General features: G+C 37.6%; 1 protein-coding gene across 1 annotated transcript in view; it reads left to right on the top strand.

Moving 5' to 3' along the window:
- Positions 1-27,665, top strand: part of CPE (carboxypeptidase E) — a 110,842-nt gene that overhangs the window by 70,001 nt on the left and 13,176 nt on the right. Inside the window, exons 2-5 of the mRNA XM_032332602.1 lie at positions 9,319-9,515; positions 11,165-11,332; positions 18,807-18,924; positions 21,017-21,199. Of these exons, the coding sequence (XP_032188493.1) occupies positions 9,319-9,515; positions 11,165-11,332; positions 18,807-18,924; positions 21,017-21,199 (666 nt within the window). The remainder of the gene's footprint in view (positions 1-9,318; positions 9,516-11,164; positions 11,333-18,806; positions 18,925-21,016; positions 21,200-27,665) is intronic.

Genomic DNA, 27,665 nt, shown 5'->3' with positions numbered 1-27,665 from the left:
AAAAACACCAAAGTCTTTTAAGAGAGTTATCTAAAATAAAATCAATACTTTCAAAAGATACTTTGATGTCCAGAATTCATCTTCAGTAAATACTTGCACAAAGTCATCCTGATAACAATTTGATGTGATCTATAGCTATTAGAGTACTTTAAAAATAATTATGTCTTGACTGGTGATTCATATCTACAGAAGGATTTCAAATCATGAAACTACATCATTAAAACAATCTCTGCCTTATCTGATTTCTATATTAAAGCTTATACCGTGTTCATGTCACGGCATTCTTAAACAAGTCAAAGGTTTTTCTGAGTCTAAGGCTTTTGTAGCAGCCTCTCCTTGGATAGTAGCTATAACGTGTTTCATGTTATGAACTTTAAGTAACTAATTCCTGTGATTTTTAAACTATGAATTTCTGGGACTGGGCACAGAAATTCTACTGCCTTTTTCATTGTGAAGATAGCCTTGTAGGTCAAGATGGTAGAAAGAACAGAAAGAATTTTGAATATCTGAAATGATAATTATTTTAGAAAAACTACTTAAGAGGTTAAAGTAAAATTTTTCATTGATTTATTATAATCAGCTTTAGAGTAAAAGTGATGTAATCCAGTCAATTAGTAACTGCTAGAATAATTCACTTAGTCAAAAGAAAAAAAGAGGGGTCTTCCTTTCTTTCTCCCTAGAATGGATGGGTAATGGTGCAACACTTTGGAAAACAGCTCTATCTCAATACAATAAAAACAAAACAAAACCCCAAACCAAGTATCTTTTAATTCTTACTTCATAAAACAAAAGATAAAAAGGGCAGTATGGTAGAGGCTAGCCTGATTACACTTTCTTTCCTCTTCTTTTTTTTTTTTTTTTAATTAAAGATTTTATTTATTTATTTGTCAGAGAGAGTGCAAGCAGGGGGATCAGCAAGCAGAACAGGTAGAGGGAGAAGCAGACTCCCTGCTGAACAAGGAGCCTGATGTGGGACTCGATCCCAGGGTCGAGTGGGATCATGACCAGAACCAAAGGCACATGCTCAACCGACTGAGCCACGCAGGCATCCCCTGGTTATACTTTTCATAACATGTTTGAAAATCCTTTGGATTTCTTAGACCTCAGATTCACCTTCTGGAGAATCTGTGAAGAAACCAGAAGCTACATATTTCAAATAGTTGCTTCAAATGTGGATGTGTGTTGGAGTAGGGTTGTACTGGCTTAAGAGAACTATTTTTTTCTTTTAAAGATTTTATTTATTTATTTGTCACAGAGAGAGAGATCGCAAGTAGGCAGAGAGGCAGGCAGAGAGAGAGGGTGAAGCAGGCTCCCTGGGGAGCAAGGAGCAAGTCCCTATGTGGGACTTGATCCCAGCACCCTGAGATCATGACCTGAGCCAAAGGCAGAGGCTTAACCCACTGAACCACCCAGGTGCCCCAAGAGAACTCTTTTTAATTTTCGGGAAATTTGTGAGCTGACTGACTTTGCATTGGTAATTCCAGATTTCCAGAGTGGGCACATTTGCACCACGGAAATCGGCCAGCAGCTCAGAGCTAGTTGTTAAACATTTATGTACTCATCATCGAATAGGGGTATTTGTATAAAGTTTCTAGGATACTAGTGTTAAAAATAAATACTTTTTTTTTTTTTTAAAAGATTTTATTTATTTATTCGACAGAGAGAGATGACAAGCAGGCAGAGAGGCAGGCAGAGAGAGAGGAGGAAGCAGGCTTCCTGCTGAGCAGAGCGCCCGATGTGGGACTCGATCCCAGGACCCTGAGATCATGACCTGAGCCGAAGGCAGCGGCTTAACCCACTGAGCCACCCAGGCACCCAAACAAATACTTTAATTAAAAAAATTAAAGGTATTTATTGATATTGGACCTTTGACATTGTTTTTATAGACTTCCAAGGTTAGAAATAACTTCTGCTTTTTTGCTTATCCCTCTTACTTCAATTAGGATCTTACTAGGTACATGCTAGACGTTATTTGTAAGAGAACTTTAAAGTGCTATGTTATGGCTAATTCATAATTAATAGTTTGAAAAATTCTGGAATGGATTTCTGCAGAATAATTCTGTAATGTATTCTGTGTTGGCTGTTCATTAAAAATCAGATGAAGTGAGATTTTCCTTTCAAGATGACATGTAAATTTAGTTATTTTAAGATATGACTATGAAGGAGGAAGCAAGGGGAGGTAAGATAATCTTTTACACTCTGTATTGTCTTTTACAGCTGCTTTTTATTCTTTCACCTTTCCTTGTTTCTCTTTTTTTTTTCTTTTTATTCTCTCCTCATCTCTTCTGTAGAAGAAGAATCTATTTTCATATCCATATCCACCCTCTTCTAGTATCTGTTTGACCCTTGGAGATTTGGATTTCTTTTAGGAATGCACTCAGCATTTTAGGCTGCTAAAATCTGCTAAAACATGAGCCAATTAATGACGCATTTATTGACAAGTTTTTGGAAACTTGCAGGGTTCATTCTGCAAGAGTGATTTACAAGCTCTAAGATGTTAGAATGTCAAACAAGTGGAAACAATTAGTAGCACTAATGTCTTAACCCCAGGTTTACCGCCGAGAGAGGGAGATCATTGATGGGAAGGTCCATCTGTTCCTGAGAGGTTTCCAACTTGCTTGCATAGCCTTTTGTAAATCGGATTGGTTCAGTGATTTTGCTGCTTTGGTAGCTATTTATGTGACCATTTCTCAAAATCTTTGGTGAGGTGCACATTTTGCCATGCTTTTTTTGAGAAATAGCATTTTATTTTTGGATGCTCTAGTTATTCAGCGATGTGGTTAGTATATTACACGTAGCAGGAACATGCCTCTTGAAATTGCCCCAGCTCTAAGAACTGTGAAATCAGTGAGTAAAACATACCTTTTGAATGAGTTAGTGAACTTATATTTTGGCAATAATTTGATGTTGGAAGAAGAATACGTTCATCTCAGTAGGAGTTTCGTCTCTATTTACAGAATGAAAGATGAAAAGGTTCTGATACTATAATCAAGTTCTTTCTTAAAATACCCTTAACCTAGTTACTTTTTTCTAAATAATGATGCTACACTTACCCAGAGTTTCACAGCTTACAACCTATTTTCACGTTTATCTCATTTTCCATTTGGTATTTGCCCTCTGTTCTTTTCTTCCCACGTAGAGGGCACTGAATAATTGACTCTATGATTGGGAAGGACCTTCATTCTGATCAAGACCTCAATCCAATGGTCAGCCTGTCAGCTATTTCCAAGAGGAAAAAATATTAGGGACAGATAGGCTGACCCTTGGGTCAAATAAGGTAGTGAAAGTAAAATTTCCTTTTTGCGAGAAGGAAATTTTTTTTTACTATTTTTACTTTTACTTCTTTCTTTTCTTAAGGCTCAGCCTATTGGGCCTGTGAACTTCTGCTTTAGGAGCTCTCTGGTCACTTTAATAAAATCCATTAATTCCTAACCTTTGGGGGCTTTGCCAGTCTGCTCTCAACTTTAAACTTCACCCATGTACTAAGCCCAAGGGGGTATGAGTTTCTGGGGGTATAAAATACGTATGTTTTAATTTTGAAGCAGTAGATGTTTCTTTAAAACTTTTTTTTTCTTCCTTCCTTCCTTCCTTTTTTTTTTTTTTTTAAGATTTTATTTATTTATTTGAGAGAGAGAAAGCATGCACAAATGGCAAGGGAGGGTCAGAGGAGAGTGAGAAGCAGACTTCCTGGGGAGCAGGGACCGGATGTGGGGCTTGATCCCAGAACCCCAGGATCATGACCTGAGCTGAAGGCAGACACTGACTGAATCACCCAGGCATCCTTTTCTTCTTTTCTTTCTTTTGTTCTTTTTCTTTTTTTAGTGATTAGGTACTTCAAATCACATTAATAAACATTTGGAGCAAATGAAGAGTTACAGGTATGGAATTTAAAATCATTTGCTTCCTCAGTTTGGAATTTTTTATTTCTGACTTCAGTAAAGCCTTGGTCTGATTTTAACAGAATAACATCTGTTATTCTTATATAGTTCTGATGCAAACACAAATCCAGTGAGGCGCATTGATTGTTCTGTGACACAGATGAAGAAGATGGAAACGCTGTCCAACCAGGCTGCGTTTGGTTTTCGGGTGATTATCTTTTAATGGTACCTTGACAGATGATCGAGTGCCATGCAAAGTAACTGGAAGACAGATGGTTACATGAAATTGTGGGAAAATGGGTGCAACAGGGGAACTGTACTTTCCGAGCCAATGCCATTGACATTTTGGCCACCCGTGCAAACACAATGCTGCAGGATCAGGAGCTCAGGCTCATCACTGTGTAAAAAGGAAAATGAACGAGATGGTGAGTTCAGAGCGTAAGATGAAGGCAAAGCCAACCATTCCCAGGTGCGCTTAGAGCAGTTCAGGCCACCTTTTCTTCCCGTTGCTAGGGGAGAGAGGAGCTTGAGCCTGGGCACATGTGCATTAGCAGCTATGTCCACAAGAGGTGACACACCTGCTAACCTGGGATTTGTTCTGTATCGACACTGTAAACAGACACGCACATGTCATCCTTTGTACAGTTTGTGGCAACTCCAGCTTCAGAGGATCAGAGAAGAAAATTCATTGTTGACGAAAAGCAGTCAATCCTCCATTAAAATAAATGGAAGGTGAACTGACAGAGGCTTATCCAAAGCCCGAAAGCTTCCATCTTCTCTCTTTCTAAATTAAGGATTCGGCAGGCAAAGTCTCTTCAGAATCCTTTGTTTAGACTTCACGACAAAGAGAGCCCTGGGGAGTCCTTGCCTAGAGGTTTCCTGGTTCTCTTGTGACCATGGAAATTAATCTTCTTCCTGGCAAATCAGCTGTTCACACAACTCGACTGCTTTCCTTCCCGAAGAAGAATTTCCATTTCTTCCCTTTGAATGTCGGATACAGAGACAAGCATGGAGGTCTCTAAATATTGCCCCCGGGGTATGGACTCCCTGACCCTGCCTCAAGTCCCCTTCAGTTTATCCTTTTGTCCCCCTTACTGTGCCAGGAAGTTTCCAGGTGCCCACAGCTACACCAGCATGTCAGGGGCACTTTGTGTTGTCAGTCACGCGTTGGGAGGCTGGGAGTGAGAAGCACAACCCATTGTTTCTTCATTGACTCGGGACTATAGTTAATCGATATTTATTGTGCTCTCACTGTGTTTTTGGCTCTCCTTTGGGAAGGAGTGAGGCACTAGTGAACTCTAGTGGATACCATCCCAACACTGACAGACCACGCAGTCGGCTGGAAGAGCAAACAGTCACGCTGATGAATGTATATATTCACCCTGAGGCATTAAAAAGAAAAAAGAACTGGACTGAGACTCCAAGTACTCTGAGGAAACCAGAGTGTTCCACGGTTAGGAGACCGTGAGGGCAAACTGTGTGTGTGCGACAAGTAAAGAGCATCCATCTTAGGCCAGGCCCTGTGGTGGAAAGACTGGGAGTGAAGGTGGTGCCTCAGGAGACTGGGGAGGTGGACAAGACTGGACCCCAGGGGATTAAAGCTCTTGGAGAGAACTTGGGCCTTTATGGTGAAAGCAAATGGGAAGTTAGTCAGCTGATGGGTTTTAGGCAGAGGGGACCCAGTGGGGGCTGTGTTGTAAAAATAAATTTGTCTTTGGGAAGGCAAAGGGCTGGAGAAGGGCCATCTGGGTGGTAGGACTATAGCACTTTAGAAGCCTGAAGCTGGTTGGTTAATGTATCCGACATTCCCTCGTCATCGCCTCACTGCCGAACACTGTTCGTGTGCGTGTCTGTGTCTTCCTCCAGACCCCACGTTCCTTGAGTTTAAGAATCCTGCTCTCTTGGCTTCTGGGTCTCCTGTAGTGTCAGACACCAAGGTTTTCATGTGCACATCCAACAACAACACTGTGGCTCTTCTTCATCTTACAAGACACGTCCGTAGGCTTAGCAGCAGCTCTCCTGTATTCTAATGAGAGCGTTATCTAGCAATCTAATTTATTCTAGAAAGCAGAGGAAGATAAAAATACACTTGCCTTTTCTTTCGCTAAGTCGTATGTGCCTTGAATTTCATTTCCATACACTAATGTCTTCTATAAAATGACCTTTATAGTTCTATCTTCATGTCAAACGAAAGCTTTGCTATTGTTACTATTATTACCATCTCCTCACAGATAGAATAGACATTTTGGGGGAGATTTGCTTCCGAGAGCAATTCCCTATAGAGTTGAAGAAACAAAACCATGTTGGAAATTTGGCAATTTCTGACTTGGAAAATCAGGTGTTGCAGCGTTAGGGAGTGGTGTGGTTTGTGGCAGAATCAGGAGAACATTTGGATTCCAATACAAAATTTACTGTGACCACCAAACACACACTGCGGGGCTAAGTGAGTATGAGTTTGCTGTTTCTCCTTTAAATGATTATGAGTGTATTTTCTAAATCCGGGGAAGTAATACAAAATGTCAGTGAGCTTACCTACTCTTGAGGGTTGCGGGCCAAGCAAGCACTTTGGAATGACTGAAGCAGTACACAGAACTGTGCTGTGGTCAGGGGCGGGACCAGCCTGCCTCCCCCAGTATAGTCTCCTCACAGAACTTTGCAGAATAGGCTCGTAATACTCCTCTGGCTACTCGATCTCTATTTTCTTTTGTAACGGACGGCTACCCTCCCTACTGTGCCTCAAACAAATTTATATCCAGTGAGGGGCAGGTGTAAAGCTTGTGAATTTGACACAAAGGAAGGTTTTTAAGATTTTTGAAATCAGAAGCAAAGAAAACATCTCTTCTCACGTACCTTGTGGGCAAGTCCCTAGGCATAGTTTTGTGAGCGACTTGCCCTCAAAGTGAAAAATGAGGGGCAGATAAGTAGCCCCTGATCCTGCTCCTACCTGATCCTTAGATTAAGATTAGCTTAGATGCAGGCTGGGAGGTCACACAAGGACGTGGTTCGGAGGGGTTAGCAGTCATTTAAATCACATGCTCAGGAATCTCCTACAAAGGATATTTTCATAACATATTTCCAAGAGAAAAAGAATTCCAGTTTTGTTGTGCTTTTTTAAAAAAAAATTAATAAATTTAAATTTTTCACCAGGGGGGAGCAGTCCTAGTGATTTTGTAAGTGGGAGAATCCTTCCTGTGGTAGAAATCGGGCCTGGGGAATGGATGAAGCAGAAGGGAGCAGAACAACAGGATTAATTGAGGGCATCTGCTGCTATGCACTCTGCAATTTTATGATTCCTAAATGCAACGGACCACAGCAGAAATAGGCAACAGTGATTTATGTCTGAATTCTGAGCCCTTTAGCAAAACATATCTTCTTGGGGCTGTATTTGTATAATAATGACAATACAAATATCTGTCCTCCCCATTTTAGTGGACTGTTGAGAAAATTAGATTATATGTAGTAAAGCTTGTCACACTGATAAGATAATGTGACATCATCATCATAGCAAACACATAGCTCTTGTTCTTTGTCAGGCACCATTCTAAGCATTTATACTTATTCCTTCACTTAGTTCTTACAATAATTTTATAGGTAGGATAATTTTATAGTTTTCTAATTTTATGGGTGGTAAAAGAGAGCCACAGAGAGTGGAAGTAACTTGCTCAAGGCCGGCCAGTAAGACTTGGTGCAAGGATTTGAACCCATGCAGTCTGGCTCCAGAAGTTCATGCTTTTAATCACGAGGATTAAAAAAAGCGGGGATGGGTGCCTGGGTGGCTCAGTTGGTTAAACCACTGCCTGCTGCTTGGGTCATGTTCCCAGAGTACTGGGATCAAGTACCATATCAGGCTTCCCCAGCTCTGCAGCGAACCTGCTTCTCCCTCTGCCTGCCACTCCCCCTGGTTGTGCTCTCTCTCTCTCTCTCTCCCTCTGTGTCAAATAAATAAATAAAATCTTTAAAAAAATATGGCTTCATGGACTGTGTTACCATAGTCAGATCTCATTCTCTCTCTCTCTCTCTTTTTTTTTTTTTTTTTAAAGATTTTTAAAATTTACTTGAGAGAGAGACACACAGCAAGAGAGGGAACACAGGCAGGGGGAGTGCTAGAGGGAGAAGCAGGCTCCCAGGGAGCCTAATGTAGGTCTGGATCCCAGGACCCTGGGATCCTGACCTGAGCCGAAGGCAGATGCTTAACGACTGAGCCACCCAGGCGCCCCTGTGGTAAGATGCCTTAAGCAGTCTGAACTTCAGTTTGCTCATCATAAAATAATACCCACTTACAGATGTTTGGTGAGGACTAAATAAGGAAAAATGTGAAGTTCAGTGTTTAATCAATAGAAGGAATGCAACGCATTATTATTATTATTATTATTTATTCACGATGAGATGGTATGTTTGTCTGCTCAGGCTGTCCTAACAAAAATACCACCAACTGGGTGACTTAAACAAAATAAATGTATTTTTTCACAGTTCTGAAAGCTGGAAGTCCAAGATCCAGGTACCAGTATGGCAGTTTTCTGAGACCCCTTTTCCTGGCTTATAGGTGGTCTCCACCCAGGTGTGGAGAGATATTGCTGGTGTCTCTTTCTCATCTTGTAAGGATTAGGGTCCCACCCTTATGATCTCATTTAACTTTAATTATTTCCTTATAAGGCCCTATTCTCCAAATGCAGTCACATCGGAGGTTAGGGCTTCAATATATCAATTTGAGGGAGACACAATCCAGTCCTTAACAAGTGGGTAGCTGGGGAGGGAGAATTGGAAAGATAGAAGTGTTTGGAATATTTTGGCATACATTTATTTATTTATTTATTTATTTATTTATTTATTTATCTATCTATTATTTAAAAAAGATTTTTATTTATATTTTTGAGAGAGTGAGCGAGGGAGAGAGGTTACAAGCCAGGAGAAGGGACAGAGGGAGAGGAAGAAGCAGGTTACCCGCTGAAAAAGGCAGTTTGACATGGGACTTGATCCCAAGACCTTGGGATCATGACCTGAGCAAAAGGCAGTCACTTAACTGACTGAGCCACCCAGGTGCCCTGGAGTAGTTTGACACTGAAAGTACATTTCTTAGGTGGCTCAGTTGGTTAAGCAACTGCCTTTGGCTCAGGTCATGATCCTGAAGTCCCGGGATCAAGTTCCGCATCAGGCTCTCTGCTCCATGGCGGGTCGGCTTCTCCCTCGGTCCTTCTTCCCTTTCATGCTCTCTCTCATTCTCTCTCACTCCCTCGTGCTCTCTCTCACTCTTAAATAAGTAAATAAAATCTTAAAAAAAATAAATAAAGTAGATTTCTTGGATGTCAATTCGGAGGGAGAAGTAGCTGTCAGCTCTGTGTAGTAAATTAGTAGATATACAGCACACTTGTAACTGGATGCCATTTGTCTTCTACTCGGAGCTCTAAAAATGTCTCCATACTATTTATTTTTGCTCTTTTAGGTGAGCCTGAATTTAAATACATTGGGAATATGCACGGCAATGAGGCTGTTGGACGGGAACTGCTCATTTTCCTGGCCCAATACCTGTGCAATGAGTACCAAAAGGGCAACGACACAATTGTTAAACTGATCCACAGCACTCGTATCCACATCATGCCTTCCCTCAACCCGGACGGCTTTGAGAAGGCTGCCTCTCAGGTGAGTTCCAGCCAGCCCGGAGCAGGGAACACTCTCTTCAGTCTGTGTTTGAACATGTGTGCTTGTCGGTAAGTAATGCTGCACTCACATCAATCTTGCGGACAAGGCCTGGGAGGATATAAGTGATTCGCTAATCACCTTGCTGCTAAGAAAAAAGTTCAGAAGGTAAGAGGTGGTGGGTGAGAGTTTCTTCAGCAGAGATTGCGAATGATAAATTTGGTTCAGCCAATGTTTAATTAATGTTTTGTTTTGTTGTTAAATAAATCATATTGAATTTACCCACGTTTGTGACTAGGTAAATTTCCTAAAAAACTGAAAGAACTACTGCCAAGTGTTGAAGAGTAAGGCTAGTGCTGTCTTTGAAAGAGATGATGTCATAGCGCCCTCTACTGACAGCAATGAAGAAAAATTTTGGCCGGATCAATGTTGCACTGGTGTTTAATTCTTGTCTATCAGTAAAGTTAAAAAAAAAAAAAGGAAAGAACACAAAACAAAAAAACCCCCGCCACCAAAAAAATCCTCTCCTACCTCTAAAATGAAGTGCATACATTTTAACTGTTAGAGAAGCTGGAAAGTAATGACACTTTAAGAGAAGATTAATGCTGTGTGTTCCCTTTTTGTTTGCACAGGCATGGAGAACATTAGTTGTTTTCTACAGTATGAAGTGATTTTCTTATTTTATGGGGATATTGGTATGTCTATATATAGTTAGGAAGTTGATTTTTACCTTAAAAATAAAACATCCAGTGATGTGACAGTTTGACATTGTAAGAAACCCAAACAGGATTTCTGTAAATAACACTGATAAAATTCCTAAGTTAGAAAAATTCTAATAACATAGAAAATTAAATTGTTTACTATTTTAAGGTGATATTCTGATCTGTAAGATCAATGGACAAAAAATTATCATTGTTATTTTCTGTAGTAGATTTTTATTTCTTGGAGTCTAAAGGGTTATATAACTTCAAGAATATGGGAATTAGCTCTATATCATAGATTATGTAAAATTTAATAGTAAAACAAGAAAATATACATTATGGAATGTAGCTAAATGTCTTGGAAATCTAGGTTATACCATTACTGAAATGAAGGATTTAAAATTGAACAGAAATTTCTCAACTTACAAAGCTCTTGAACTTTGTTCTAGAGCTCATATTTTTTCATAAAGACTGTAAGAGGAAGGTATCTTACTGATATGTACATAATTCATGTTAAACTCATTCTAAACCTCCAGTTTTCTTTAGTAGTTTATTCTTTTTAATATTTAAGAAATAGATTCCTGTGATTTACAGAGCCAGTGAATATTTCACTTAAACCCAACTGTAGACTGATATATGCTTTGAAAGGCATCATCTATTACTGATATATATATAGATCTTTTTTGTAGTTTGATGATAATTATCTTTCAAATATAATTATTATTAAAATTCCAGATATTATTCATTGAAAATATTTTTGAAATTACAATAACAAATACTTTAAGCCTGATACCTTCATGTGTTTGTTAGTAAGAGTGAAAATTCAGTTTTGAGAGGATATTATTAAAATAAATGATTAATTCCAATTTTAAAATTTATTAATGAAGACCTTAACTAGATAGTAACAATAATAATACATAACTTATTATTTTTTTTCTTGATTTTTTTTAGCCTGGTGAGCTCAAGGACTGGTTTGTGGGTCGCAGCAATGCCCAGGGAATAGATCTGAATCGGAACTTTCCAGACCTGGATAGGATAGTTTATGTTAATGAGAAAGAAGGTGGTCCAAATAATCATCTGTTGAAAAATCTGAAGAAGATTGTGGATCAAAACACAAAGGTAGGGAAAATACATTGTTTTCTTGGGTTCCATCCTCTAGCCTAAGGAAGTATGTTCTAATATCTTCATCATAATGGAGGACGTTAGCAGTAATGTTAAGCTTGTGTGGGATAGTTAGCTCGCACCTAGAAAGTCATGGCTGGACACCCTGGAATTGGGCAGGGGCTGTCGAGAGAACAGGAGGAGGGGGAGGGGATAGGAGGAAGGAACCTAGTTGTGTCTTTGAACGTCTTCATGGCCCTTTCAGAGGACCTGTATCAGCACATCACAGCATTTCACATTGTTGATTTTTTTTCTTCTTTTCTAGAACCTTCTCTTTCTTTGCTTTGCACAATTCTACTTTCTCCTGCTCCTTCTACTGCCTTTCCAGTTACTGCTCAGCTTCTTTCCCTGCTTCCCCTACCTTGGCTAAGTGCTGGCCTTCAAGATGCCATCTGTTACCCTTATCTCTTTCTCTACAGATCCATCTCTCCAGCTCCCGATCTCCTGTGGAGTTCTTTCTCTATTTTACTGGCTCACTGAGTCTCTTCATCTGGCGATGACATGCAGGGCCTCAAAACCAAACATTTTCCATAAGAAAAGAGTATTTTCTCTTACTCTATGATCAAAGCCTTGGTTTTTCCATTACTGTCATCACCACCAGCAATCAGTTGGAGGATCTCAGTGATCTGAAGGCCCTAAAGCTTCTTCAGTCTCTCCTCTTCTGCAAACTCATTCCACTGCTTGGTTCAGGCCCCCACTGTCTCTTGCTCATGAGTACCAGCAGTTCCCTCTTCTTGTTTTGGGTTCAGCCTTTCCCAACTCTGTTCAATCTTCTCGAATCCCTTGAGAGTGATCTTCCTGCACAAATTACTGCTCCATTGCTTAAAAAAACCTTGCCAGTTCTCCACTGCCCAGAGGATAAAGTGAAAACTCAGTATGTCAGAATTATGTGATGGTTTAGTCGTCTGGAGACTCTGCGGGCAGCCTGGCTCCATATTTGCTACCTGAGTTTTGGAAAGTTATTTAACCACTGTGTGCTTCTGCTGCTTCTGCTGCAGTATGGAGATGATAATATTCAATGACGATCTACCCCCTTGGGGTAAGGCTTGAGTGAGTTAATATATATAAAGTGTTTGAAGTCAGGACCTACAACTATTATTATCATTTTGGCAAAATTGCTCAGGACTCTGTGTTATGTACCTTAGAGTTAGATGGGTGCATTGACATATCCACTAAACATTTCATGCTCCTTCAAACCAATATTGTTTGAACACTGTTCTCAATTACTTGGCGAGATCTAGAGCCATCATGGAGGAAAGGTGGAGAAGAACTGCTGTTGGCAGCTCTCCATTCCTCTTCTGTGTTTCCAGGCAATTCGGCTCTGGTTCATCAACTCCTTTTTGTACCTTTCCCAAGTGAGGATGTGGAAAGTACCATTTCTCCATTTTATTATAGTGCCAAGGCCATTCAAGTTTCCCTTGGCCCCTGGCAGCTGCTGGCTGACCTACTCCTTAATCTGGCTCTGATAGTCTGTGGACTCCAGTCCACCAACTCCTTTTTGCTCCCTAAGCAAAGCATTTTCTAGTAATTTTATGTCTTCATATGTGTTGTTCCAACCATCTAGAATGTTCTTCCCTTTGCTTCCATGTCATCTCCTCTGTGAAGCCTTCTGCTCTTCCAGACAGATCCTGTTAAGCTTCCCTTCCATTCTTTAAAAATATTTCCAGTCTGGTGCTTATAGCTATATAAAACTGTGCTTGTTATTATTATTTCTATAGCTATTTTCTCTTTTAGTTCTAGAATTCAGTTTTTTGGTTGCAAGAATTATGGTTTATATTTGAGTCCGACACATAGTAGGCTGAAAACCTGTTATGAACGAATGCAGTCCAGCCTGGCAAGCAAGTTCAGTATCTGAAAATCCACAGCTGGAGTTCCAGACAAGCATTCATCATGCGGTTGGGGACTAGAAAGAGGATCCAGGAGATAGGGAGGGTCCTGGATTATCAGTGTAAGGTTCCTATAACTTTCCTGCCTATATTTAGGATTCCTTCCAGAAACTTCTGCTAAGCCGACAAGTGGAAACTGGTCTCAGAAAAGGGCTGCCAGGGGCTGAGGATTCTAGTAGAACCTGATTAGTGAGTGACTTAAACATTTCTGCTTCTGAGTCACAGACACATTTGTAGTTTCTCAGCCTCTGGTACAATTTTCTTGGATGAAGGGAGAGCTGGAAGGACAGAAGATGGTCTTTTTTTTTTTTTTTTTCTTAACCAGAGGTAAAAAGAGGGCAGTCCTATGTGGTAAGCTGTGAGGGATAAGGCAGAAATGAAAAACCACTGTGGAAGCCCAGTGCTGATATCAGCAGGCAGGCTCTCCCCGTTGCTTACATTAAGCTGCCTATGCTTCTCCATTAAATCCAAGAAATGGGACAAATAATGCCTGCTACCTTGCAAAGAAGAATCTATGGAATAAACTCATGTTCAGGGGACATCTGTTGGGTAGCCTTTGTGCAGTACCATACACTTTCCATCTGCACCACTTTCTTCTTCCCCAGCAGAACCTGTGTAATATTTGCAGAACTGTGGTGTTAGGTGTTTTCTTATTTCTAGGGTAAGCAACACTTATTTAAAAGATATATGCTGGTGGTGGGTATTAAGGAGGGCATGTATTGCATGGAGCACTGGTGTGGTACATAAACAGTGAATCTTGGAACACTGAAAAAAATAAAATTAAAAAAGACATATGCTCATGGTACTTAAAAAAATTAGAACTTTTTTAGAGATCTATTTATTTTAGAGAGAGAGTGTGTGCAAGGGAGCATGTGGGGGAGGGGCAAAGGGAGAGGGAGAGAATCTCCAGCAGACTCCCCACTGATCACAGAGCTTGAAGCAGGGCTCTATCCCAGTACCCTGAGATCATGACCTGAGCCAAAGTCAAGATTCTGGGGGCTCCTAGGTGGCTCAGTCATTAAGTGTCTGTTTTGGCTCAGGTCATGATCCCAGAGTCCTGGGATCGAGCCCTGCATAGGGCTTTCTGTTCAGCGGGGAACCTGCTTCTTCCTCTCCCACTCCCTGTCTTACTGTCTCTCTCAAATAAATAAACAAAATAAATTAAAATAATAATACAAATAATCTTTTAATTTTTTTAAATTTTAATTTAATTTTTAACCTTTAAAAATAATACTAATAAAAATAAAAAGATCAAGATTCTGCTGCTTAACTGACTGAGCCATCCATATGCACCCCCCAAATTAGAGCTTTAATTAGAGATATAAAAATATCTCAATGCCAATACTTTTTCTGGGTGAAGGTAAACTAAAGAGAAATACATAAAAATTTAAGTTAAGTCTCTTTTCTGGAACAGAATCAATGTTTGTTTACATTAGACTAAGTCTTCAGTAAACCTGCATAATAATCCTGGAATGGTATTATTCGTGTCTGGTTTATCTTCTCCTTTTTCCATCTTTGTCATTAAGACTGAGACTGTGTTTAGGTGCTGCCCAGTAGGAGACATGTCGCAGGCATTTCAGGAATGTTATCACACATCTTGCCTTTTCTTGCTCCCCCTTCTCAGTTTCTATATCCCTTTCTGTAGCTTCTATATTTGTTTTATTTTTATGGAGATACAGTTGACATATAAAATACAATTAATTTCAGATGTACAGAGTAATGATTTGGTATTTGTATATATTGTGAAATGATCACCATCTTAAGTGTAGTTACCATCAGTCACCATACATAGTTGCTCTCTGCTCAGCGGGGAGCCTGCTTCCCCCTCTCTCTCTGCTGCCTCTCTGCCTGCTTGTGATCTCTGTCTGTCAAATAAATAAAATATTAAAAAAAAAAGATAGGTCATAATTGGCTCTAGATTCTCTTGGGGCTCAATCTTGAGATGTTCCAGAGGCTTCTCTATAGATTACTTAATTATATAATTACAGTACCTAGGGGATCTCAGCATTTAGTCAGCCTAAAAAGTTCTTTTAGTAGCTAGAGACAAACTGTATTTAATTTGTCAAATTGTGGAATTTACTTGCTTGCTTTTGAATATATCGGTAACATGTGTATTAGGAAGTGTATATATAAGAAGTAGCAGTAGGCTAAACCTAATAGCTGAATATGACTTCGTGTATTCAGGACTGGATCTTTGTTCCAAAAGAGTTTTTAAAAAAATGTTATATTACAAATTATTATGCTATTAATAATAATAATAATAAATTAATAATAAATAAAATAATAAATAATAAATAAAATAATAATAATAAATAATAAATAATAAAGTAAATATAGATGATGAGAAAAAGAATGCATTATCCTGTAGTCTTAAATGACCACCATTCACATCTTGGAATGTTTCCTTTAGAATTATTTTTTTAAGGCATGTATTAATCTATAAACATATGGAAGCATACATGCACACTGTTCTGAACACTTTTAGGTGAATAATAAATCCAAAAGCACAGTCTGCCTCTGTAAGGGCTTTGCCTCCTGAGCTCCCACTCAAACCAATCCTTTGCCCGAGGCAGTGCTTGCTTGCTTTCCCCCAAGCCTTCTTTCTTTCTTTCTTTCTTTCTTTCTTTCTTTCTTTCTTTCTTTCTTCCTTTCTTTCTTTCTTCTCCTCTCTTTTCCACTTATCCAAAGCCTACCTGATTTTTCTCCCAAGGCCTAGTGGAGTTTCACTTCCTTTCTAAAATCTTCCATGATCTTCCAAACCACAGAGATTTCTGTCTCTTCTGAACTCATTGAGATACTTACCAGTACCTACCATAGGTTTGAGAAAATAGGAGGAAAGAAGGGGATGTACAAGGAAGAGGATTGGAAAGAAATTCAATACTACAAGGAAAACTTTGAACAGAATATAAAAGAATGTTTTAAACTCATATCATATAATATTATTGACCTTTTTTTTTAGCAGTTGAGCCTAATAAATCATAAATTTATTACGAAGAAAAGCATATGCATTTTTTGGATTAAAGATTGTTTCTGATTAAATGTTCTGTATTAGTTATTTTAAGGTTGACTTAAATCAGAACTTAAGCTGGATTTAATTTAAATTAATTTGAATTCTAGAAACAAATTTAAGTATGTATAAGAATTTAGTATATCATAAGGGAGTTTTTCAGCTCATTGTGGAAAGAAAGGATAATTTAATAAATGAAATTGAGATAAATTCATCTCACAAATATCAGCCTAGAGCAACATAAAATCTATATATAAAAAGTCTGAACTTACAAAAAGAAAACTTTGGTAAATATATAATTTTGGGAGGGAGATAGAACTTTCTGAATCCCTTATATAGAAAAATTGAGACCATAAAGAAAATATCAGTAGATTTGACAACATAAATATCTTAATATTTTGTATTTTAATTATCATTGTTATTAAATTGAAAACACTGAATTTGAAAGACAAATGACAAACTCAGAAAATATCTATAATATAGAGGGTTAGTGTTTTACTAAGTAAGCAACCCTTGCAAATTAGCAAGAGATCAACATTTCAATAGAAAAATCAATTAAACCATGTATAAATATGTCACTGAAGACTAAACATAAATGGTTACTAAACATACAAAAATGGTTCTAGTTTTATTGGTTAATCAAAGAATGCACAGTTATAAAAATTCTAATTTGTCATGTGTCAACATGACAGATTTAAAAAAAAAACACAGAAAATGTTTAGTAAGTATTGGCTATTATTTTTTCATGATTAAGAATGATATATCCAGGGCGCCTGGGTGGCTCAGTGGGTTAAGCCGCTGCCTTCGGCTCAGGTCATGATCTCAGGGTCTTGGGATCGAGTCCCGCATCGGGCTCTCTGCTCAGCAGGGAGCCTGCTTCCTCTTCTCTCTCTCTGTCTGCCTCTCTGCCTACTTGTGATCTCTTTCTGTCAAATAAATAAATAAAATCTTAAAAAAAAATGATATATCCATATGTTGGATACTATTCAGCCATTAACCTATTAACTTAGAAGGCTATTTGACAGCATGAAAAAGTATTTGTTACCCATTATGAAATGAAAAAGGTTCGCATACAAATTATACATAAATGATCACATTTAAAAAATTACATTAGTGCATTGGAAAAAGACTGAAAAAGATATATATAAATGTTAGCAGTTTGTATCTTTAGATGGTACACTTATGGGTCACTTTAATCTTCTTTCTTTGTGTTTGTCTCCTTTACATTTTCAACAGTAGACATTTTTTATAGGAAGAATGAGATAAACCAATCAAATAAATAATAAAAACAACACCGTATTCTAAATCACACTTTTTCACGATTATAAGTTCCCTTACGTGAAAAATAGGATAGATTTGATACATTAATGTATCAAACTATATATCAATACTGAAAAAAACATGGACTTTATAGTTTTATAGACTGGATTTGAGTTCTCAGTTGTGTGAACTTGGACATGTTATTAACATGGTGAATCCCGAGATTCTTTCCTGTGAAAGGGGCATGAAGTCTTTGCCTATCCAATGGGGATATTGTGAAACTCACAACTGAAACTGAACAGGGGTACAGAAATACAAGCTCTCGTAACCATCACACCCTTCTGCTGCTGTTAAATTTTCCATCCCAAAGAAGAATATGGATCACAGCTCCAGGAATTTTTTTTTTTTTAAGATCAATAAGGTACTTGGGGGATTAAGAGTCTTTCTATTAAAACCTTTCTATTAAAACCTCATCATATGAATCACGTGTCTGGCTCCAGATGGATTCTTTGGTATAAATTTCTTTCCTCTTTTGTTTTGCTACCAGGATATGAAGTGCTGTGAGTCATTAAATTAAGGCAAAATGAATTTCTGAAACTTCTGCCTTTGTTTAAGATGGCTTTCCCAAAGTAAGGTGTTGTTTTATAGTGAGTTTTCAAAGAGACCCAATTTAGTATTTTTTTGTAGGGACAATGTTAGAGGTACTTGGAGGGAATTGGAAAAATAGTAAGCCACAAAAGAAGATAATAAATAATAATAATAATTAGTAACAAAAGAAATAAAATTTGTCATACATTTCTAGAGCTCAACCACTGTGGAGAAAGAACCTTGTTCTTCAGTCCCAACTATTTTCTTTCCTCTTTGTCTTACTCTTAGCTGTTATTAACAAAGATCAGATGGAAGTGTCCCAGAATTTGTAAGTGATTTGCATGATGGTTTTTAAGTTTCAAAGAGAAAAAAGCTAAAAAAAAAAAAAAAAAAAAAAAAAGAGAGAGAGAGAGAGAGAAAATCTGGCAGCTCACAAAAGTAAAACATTTAAGGAAATTCAAACACTATTGAAATATGTTTTATTGTAAGTGAGAAAGATAGAGATGGAAATGCTGCTCTTACTGAAAGCTTTTTTATTTTTATGACAACAACCACAAAGCATTTGAGAGAAGACCTATGACCAGCTTTCACCTTATTGTTGTTGTTTTTTTCTTTTCTGTCTTTCCTGCTGAGCGCTCCCACCAGTGATAACCAAGTGTATAACCCTTCTACTCTCTAATCTTTAATACAGCTCGCTCCTGAGACTAAGGCGGTTATTCACTGGATTATGGATATTCCTTTTGTGCTCTCAGCCAATCTCCACGGAGGAGACCTTGTGGCCAACTACCCCTATGACGAGACGAGGACTGGTAGGTGTCCTTCCTGCTTCTCTAATGGTTCAAGGTTTATAACTGCTTTGTGCTGGTTTATAGGATGATTTCTATAATACTCTTTTAAGGAACTGGCCATTAAACGATTTTGCCTAGAGAAGGACGTAAGTTTATTTCATGTGGCATTGGTTATTATAAATATTATATATGTATATATAAATATTATAATAATAATATTTGGCAGAAAAAGACTATAACTTTTTAGTAAGTTTAGTGGACGAGGAATATGATTGTGATGGAATGTAAGAGAAAGGGAGAAAAGAGAGGTCATGAACTTGGTCACTCGTGAACCCAGGTAGAATCAAGAGATAATGGAAATTATGCAGTTTGTGTACAAGAGGGCTTAAAAATGAAAGCGGTCTTTTTGGAGCTTGATCCTTTTGGAGCTTGATCAGGGCCTGTGTGGTCTCTCCGTGTCTTACCATGCACTCCTGCTTTTGCATTTGGGACTCTTTCTAGTGGTGTCAGGGAGAGGAACTGGTGCTTTGACTTTCTTGAACTCGTTTTAGTTAAATTTCAGGCACAGCAAGCTTTAGCCAGATAGTTATTTTCAACTTACTTTTTGTTGCTCCAGCGAATTTCCCACTTCGGATGGGTTCTCAGGGGGCCTTTGAAGAATTCGTTCTTTGCAAGCACATGATGATAATTTAAGATATTGAGCCTTGAAAAAAGTCTTTGGTGAAACATCATTAAAATTTAGAGATTTTGTACTTTGTCAATAGCTAGGAAATTTAAAAACCTAGCATATTTTATCATATATGAAGAAGACTAGTGTATCAAAATATAATTTTTTTCCATATTACACATGGGAGTTTTTTTTTTTTTAAGATTTTATTTATTTATTTGACAGATCATAAGCAGGCCGAGCAGCAGGCAGAGAGAGGGGGAGGCAAGCTCCCCGCTGAGCAGAGATCCTGATGTGGGGTTCGATCCCAGGACCCTGAGATCATGACCTGAGCCGAACGAAGGCAGAGGCTTAACCCACTGAGCCACCCAGGCGCCCCTGAGAGATTTTTTTTAAACTTTAAAACTCGAATACCGAAAAGTATGTGTGAAAATGATGCATGGTGGCTATGGGGTTACATTTTTTATTTATTTTATTTTATTTTATTTTTTAAGATTTTATTTATTTGACAGACAGATCACAAGTAGGCAGAGAGGCAGGCAGAAGAGAGAGGAGGAAGCAGGCTCCCTGCTGAGCAAAGAGCCTGATGCGGGGCTCGATCCCAGGACCCTGGGATCATGACCTGAGCTGAAGGCAGAGGCTTAACCCACTGAGCCACCCAGGCGCCCACATTTTTATTTTTTTACTTTATTTTTATTTTATTATTATTTTTAAAAAGATTTTATTTATTTATTTGAGAGAGAGAGCACGTGTGAGCATGAGCAGAGTGAGAAGCAGACTCCCAGCTAAGCAGGGAAGCCCCACCCCGGGGCTCAGTTCCAGGACCCCCGGATCATGGCCTGAGCAGAAGGCAGCTGCTTAACTGACTGAGCCACCCAGGCACCCAGAGGTCACATTTTTCAAAATTAAAAATTCTGACAGTGGAAATCTCCTTTCTGTTTTCTCAGGTCTAGTTTATGATGAACTTTCACCTTTTCTTGTGACGCTTTCAGATACTAAGTAGGATGTCCCATTCTACCCAATTTCTACATTATGGTGTGGAACAGAATCATATAGCACTTACATACTAAGTGTAATTGTTGAGCACTTAGACCATCACTTATTTCCCATTGTGATGTTGCTTAAAAATAAAAAAAAAGCCAGCAAGAGGGTGCCTGGGTGGCTCAGTCAGTTAGGTGTCTACTTTCTGCTCAGGGTCATGATCCCAAATCCTGGGTTGGAGTCCTGCATGGGGCTCCCTGCTCAGCGGGGAGTCTGCTTCTCCTTCTCCCTCTGCTGCTCACTTTCTCAATCCGTCAAATAAATAAATGAATAAATTAATAAATAAATAAACTCTTCTAGAAAAAAAATACATTAGCAAGAGACGACACTGAATCACTCTTTGGAAAACACACAGAGCTCTTCAGTCTATATTGGTTTCTTTAATCCTGTGGGTTTGTTTTCTAGGTAGTGCTCATGAATATAGTTCCTGCCCAGATGATGCCATTTTCCAAAGCTTGGCTCGGGCATACTCCTCTTTTAACCCACCCATGTCTGACCCCAATCGGCCACCATGTCGCAAGAACGATGATGACAGCAGCTTCATAGATGGAACAACCAATGGTGCTGCTTGGTACAGTGTTCCTGGCGGTGAGTGTCCATTTCACCTTGTGCTTCGGAGGTAGTGAATTATTTATAATTACCATTTAGATGTGGAGAGCTTTCAGTCCTCAGACGTTAAGAAATAGATGGAACCTATAGTTCACCCATTGAAATTAGTTTTCTGAATGAATGGTTGCTATGTATAGTTTCGTTTTTGTTGATTTTTAAAAATTAAGATGCTAATTGAAGACATAAGAATGAACTAAAGATGTCCATGGGGAAAATATAGACTGAGTATTGTGAAATATCCTACTTTTCAAATTCTGACCTTAGGAAATAAGAGCTTCCTTGTTATATGTTAGTTAAGTTTTTAGGCAGAAGAATATATTGGAGGGCAGTGTATCTTCATCCATATACCTTTTATTTTTCTTTTAAATGATGGGATAATGGGGACTGTTTGATGTGGAATATTAGTTGATATTCACTACTGTAATAAGCACTCTTAGATCATGAAGATCTTTACCTTTTTTGGGGTCTGAAAAGGGAAAAGGCAGCACAGCCACCGGAGGAAGCCATCTTCTAGGCAACCACGGCAGCAGTCCTGGCTCCCTTTGCCCAAGTAGACTTCATAGAACTCTTATTTTCATGGCTAGCTGGACCACCAACAGTTATGTAACACTCACTCTACCCAGTATGAAGAATGAAATGTAAAGATAACTGATTTTGTTTTCCCTCTTTGACCAAGAATGATTTTCTATGACCCACCTGGAAATGCTAGAGAATTAGGCCAGTAGCAGCACTAGCGAATTATAGGGTTTGGGTTTGTTTATTATGCTTCTTTTATTGAATTATGCCTGGAGAAAAACATTTTTCCTGACATTTTTCTTTCTGATATATGTTTGTTCTGTTTTTTTTTGTTGTTTGTTTGTTCTGTTTTGATTTATATTTCGCATCAGACCAGATCCGATTCAGCACTTTTTTTTCCCCCCTATAGCCTGAGAAATAAAGTCAGATTTAGGAGTTAGACTATGTTAAATGCATCATACATCAGATGGGAAGTAATTTCATAATTCAATTTTTATAAAAAAATTAATCATACCTTTGGAATTACATTTATGGACAAACAATGTGTTGTCTACAGAATACCAAGAGATCTAGATCTGCAAAATAATGACAATAATATTAATAATAATAATAATAATACTGATCTTTATCAGTGATTATAAACCACAATAATCAGTCTACGAAAGTTTTGACTTCCTTTAGCTCCCTAGATAGTGAATGAAATCAGTGTCTTAGGTCCATGTTTTCCAGAAGTGGCATCTGAAATAGGGATTTGGTTGCTTGTAATTTATTGAGGAAGTGCTCTTTAGAAAAAACCCTGCACGGAAGTGAGGGAGGCAGGGTAGGGAGATGGATAGAGCTGAAGGAGGATGTGGTCACAGAGACAGCCATAGCCTTGGCCTGAGCCATTGGGAGGAAGTCCTCAAGTGTAAACCGCAGGGGGGTTATCGTGCCCTGAGGCAAGGCGACCAGCCTTTGGTGGCTTCAGTCAGTCTTTGGTTGGGGATTGCAGAGGAGGATTTTAGAATGGAGGATAGGAGGGTGTGACCTCCCAAGCCAGGTGGTTTCTATCAGCAAGCAGCTCTCGTAGAAAACAGGGGTCAGCTCTGAGCTCTGAACAGCCAACACTCAAACAGCAATTTGGGGATGGACCCCCTGGCTTAGTAAAAGCAATCTTGTGGGTAGCGACAGCATTCACTACTAGATTGACTCAGCTTCAAAGTAAAATTGTTCCGGATGCACAATCTTCTCTCAGTGCTGTTTGCAGTGTTCTTCTTATGCCTCATCTGTAGTAGATACTCAGTGACTGTTAAATTAGTATGGAGTATATTAGTAAGACTCCCAAGCCCTTAGGAATCTACTGTGCTCTTGGTTGGACTTAAGGAACAAAATAGTATGTCAGACTATCTTATATGACTGTCCAAGCTCTTCCATGATAGAGAGGTCGGTTTAGACAGATGGACATTTCTTTAGCAGCCCAGTTAGGATTGAAGGTTTGGCCCTATTGTCACTTACAAAAAAAATTACTATTTAAAAATTTTATTTCCCCCCAGCTTTATGGACCTATAATTGTGTATAAAATCATGTAAATTTCAGGTGTATGATGTGATTTATTTCATGAATGTATTGCATAGATGATTACCTAATAAGGCTAGTTAAGACATCCATCACTTGACATAGTTACCATTTTTCTTTTTTCTTTTCTTGTGGTGAAAACATTTAATATTTACTCTCTTCGCAGTTTTCAAATATATTACACAGTATTGTTAACTATAGTCGCCATGCTATACATCAGCTCCCCAGAACTTTCTTATCTTGTAACTGGCAGTGTGTGCTTGTTGACAAACATTTTATTTCCTCGTCCCCCTCTCGGCAATCACTACTCTACTCCTATTTTTTACAGGTTTGGCTTTTAAAATTTATATGTAAGGGAGATCACTCAGTATTTTTCTCTGTCTGAATTATTTCACTTAGCGTAATGCCTTCAGGGTCCGTCCATGTTGTTAGCAATGGCAGGATTTCCTTAATTTTTATGGCCGAGTAATATCCTATTGCTTATATATACCACATTTTCTTTATCCATTCATCTGTCCATGGACACTTAGGTTGTTTCCATGTCTTCGCTACTGTGAATAATGCTGCAGTGAACATGGGAGTGCAGATAACTATCTTTTAGATAATGATTTCATTTTCTTTAGATATATATACCCAGAATTAGGATTGCTAGATCATATGGTAATTCTATTTTTAATTTTTTTGGGAGCCTCTGAACCTACCATTTTCCATAGTGAATGTACCAATTTGCATTCTTATCAACAGTGCACAAAAGTTCTCTTTTCTTTGCATTTTTGCCAGCACTTATTGTCTTTTATCTTTTTGATAATAGCTATTCTAACTGGTATGAGGTGATATCTCATTGTGGCTTTGATTTGCATTTCCCGGATGATTAGTGATGTTGAGCATCTTCTTGGATGTCTGTGGGCTATGGGTATGTCTTCTTTGGAAAAATGTCTAGACAGGTTCTTTGTCCATTTTTATTGGATTATTTGTTTTTTTGCTATTGAGTTGTATGAGTTCCTTGTGTATTTTTTATATTAACACCTCATCAGATAGTTCATAAATATTTTCTCCCATTCTATAGATTGATTGCCTTTTCATTTTTTTGACTTTCTTTTTCTGTACTGAAGTTTTCAGTTTGATGTAGTCCTGCTTATTTATTTTTGGTTTTTTTTACTATGTGCTTTGTTGCCATATCCAAATATTGTTGCCAAGGGAGGTTTTTCCTCTATGTTTTCTTCTAGGGATTTATGATTTCAGGTCCATTGATTTGCAATGGACCTGAAATCATATGGCCCATATGATTTCCATTCCATTTTGAGTTAATTTTTGTGTATGGTTTAAGAAAACATTCCAGTGTCTTCCTTTTGTGTGTCTTTTGTGTTTCTTTTTTCCCCCAATGCATTTTATTAAAGAGATTAACCTCTCCCCATTGAGTATTCCCTGTTTCCTTGTCAAATATTAGTAAACTGAATGTGCCAGAATTTATTTCTGGGCTCTTGATTCTGGACTTTTGATCTATGTGTCTGTTTTTATGCCAGTATCATACAATTTTGATTATTATATCTTTGTAGTATAGACTGAAGTCAGAAAGTGTAATGTCTCCATGTTTATTCTTATTTCTCAAGATACTTTGGTTCTTTGGTGTCTTTTGTGGTTCCATATAAATTTTAGGATTTCTTTTCTATATATAAAGAATGCCTTTGGAATTTTGATAGGGATTACATTGAATCTGTAGATTACATTGCATCGATAGAATCTGTACCTTGAATCTGTGTTTTGAGTCGTATGGGCATTTTGGTAATATTAATTCTGACCTATGTACACAGGATATTTTTTCACTTACTTGTGTCTTCTTCAGTTTCTTTCATCAGTGTTTTACAGTGTTCAGTTTAGAGATCTTTTACCTCCTTGGTTAAATTTATTCCTGAGTATTTTATTGTTTTTGATACTGTTGTAAATCAGATGGTTTTCTTTGTTTGTTTTTTGGATAGTTCATTGTTAGTTATAGAAATGCAACTGATTTTTGTATTTTGGTTTTTCAGCCTGCAACTTTAATGAATTCATTTATTAGTTCCAAGAGTTTTTTGGTGCATTCTTTAGGACTGTCTATATATAAGGTCATATCATCTGCAAACAGACAGTTTTACTTCATTTTTTTCCAATTTGGATGTCTTACTTCTTTTTCTTGCCTGATTGCTTTGACTAGGACTTCTAATACTATGTTGAATAGGAATGGTGAGAGTGGGCATCGTTTTCTTGTTCCTGATCTTGGAGAAAAAGCTTTCAGCCTTTCACCATCAAGTAGGATGTTAGCTGTGCACTTGTCATATATAGCCTTTATTACGTTGTGCTACATTTCTTTTACATCCAATTTGTTGAGTTCTAATCATGAAAAGAATCTGAATTTTGTCAAAATCTCTTTATGCAGCTTTTGAGATTATCATTATATTTATGTTTCATTCTATCAATGTGGTGTTTCTCATTTGTTGATTTGCTTATGTTGAACCATCATTATGCCCTAAATACACATTTTACATGATCATTCTGTATGATCCTTTCAATGTGCTGTTGAATACAGTTTGCTAGTATTTTATTGAGAATTTTTGCAACTATATTCATCAGGAATATTGGCCTGTAGTTTTCTTTTCTTGTAATGTCCTTTTCTGGCTTTGGTATCAGGGTGATGCTGGCCTGTAAAATGAGTTTGGGAGTGTTTCCTTCTCTTCAATTTTTAGGAAGAGTTTTAGAAGGATTGGTGTTAATTCTTCTTTAAATGTTTGGTAGAATTCACCAGTGAAACCATATTGTTTTGGGCTTTTCTTTTTTGGGAAGTTTTTGATTGCTGGTTCAGTCTTCTTACTAGTAACTGATCTGTTTCAGATTTTCCATTTCTTCATAATTTATAATTCAGTCTTGGGCTGTATGTCTCTAGAAATTTATCCGTTTCTTCTAGGTTATCCAGCTGTTTTTCTATAATCATTTATAGTAGTCTCTTAGGATCCTTTGTATTTCTGTCATATCAGTTGTAGTAATGTCTCCTCTTCCATTTCTGATTATTTTTTGAGTTTTCACTCTCTTAATTCTTACTCTAGTTAAATGTTTGTGAGTTTTGCTTACCTTAAAAAAAAAAAAAACCAGCTGTTAGATTTGTTGATCTTTCCTTTTGTTTTTCTTGTCTGTATTTCATTTGTATCTGCTCTGATCTTTCTTATTTCCTTCTTTTTGCTAACTTTGGACTTAGTTTGTTCTTCTTTTTCTAGCTCTTTGATGTATCAAGTTAGATTGTTTATTCAAGATCTTTCTTTTTTCTTAATGCAGGCATTTATTATAATAAACTTTCCTTTTAGAGCTGCTTTTACTGCATCCTGTAAATTTTGTTATGCCGTGTTTCTATTTTTGTTTGTTTCATGATATTTTGGTTTTCCTTTGATTTCCTTTTTGACCCATTGGTTGTTCAGAGGTCTGTTGTTTTAATTTTCTACAGAATTGTGAATATATCCTGCATAATATTTCATGTGGGCTTGAGAAGAATGTGTAATTCTGCTGTTGGGTGGAATGTTCCATATATGTCTGTTAGGTACATTTGGTCTAACATATAGTTCAAGGGCAGTTTTTATTTATTGAGTTTTGACTGGATAATCTATCCATTGTTGAAACTAGGATAATTAAGTCTTCTATTATTATTGCATTGTTGTTTATTTTTCCCTTCAGTTCTGTTAGTATATTTGGCTTAATATATTTAGATGCTCCAGTGTTGAATGCATATATAATTTTCAAGAGTTATGTCCTTTGAGAAATTTACCCTTCTATCATTTTATAATGACTGTTTTTTGTCTCTTGTTAGAGCTTTTTGTCTTAAAGTGTATTTGTCTGATAAAAGTATAGCTACCCCTACTCTTTTTAGGTTTCCTCTTGCATGGAATATCTTTTTCCATTCCTTCACTCTAAGCTTTCCTTGTCCTTGAAGATGATGTGAGGCTCTGAGGCTCTGGTAGGCACCATATAGTTCGATCCTGATTTTTTTTTTTTCTTTCCTGTTTTTAAATCTGTTCAGATACTCTATGTCTTAATGGAGAATTTAAACCATTAACATTTAAAAGACATATTAATACCATCTTATTGTTTTCTGTTTTCGTAGTTCACTTGTTCCTTTCTTCCTCTCTTTCTGACCTTCTTTGTGAATTGATCATTTTCCTTAGTGATGTGCTTTAGTTCTTATACATTTGTCTTTTGTGAAGTATTAAGTTTTTGCTTTGTGGTTAGCATGAAACTTACATCCTATAGACATAACAGTCCATTTTAAGCTGACAATAACTTAATTTTGATCATTTACAAAAAGACATTTTATACCATGCCCCACCAATAATGTGTTTTTGATGTCACAGTTTAC

Source organism: Mustela erminea, chromosome 2 (genome assembly GCF_009829155.1).
Source record: "Mustela erminea isolate mMusErm1 chromosome 2, mMusErm1.Pri, whole genome shotgun sequence".
Classification (NCBI taxonomy): Eukaryota; Metazoa; Chordata; class Mammalia; order Carnivora; family Mustelidae; genus Mustela; species Mustela erminea.
The sequence above is the reverse complement of the archived record's forward strand: the minus strand, read 5'-3'. Positions and strand labels throughout refer to the sequence as shown.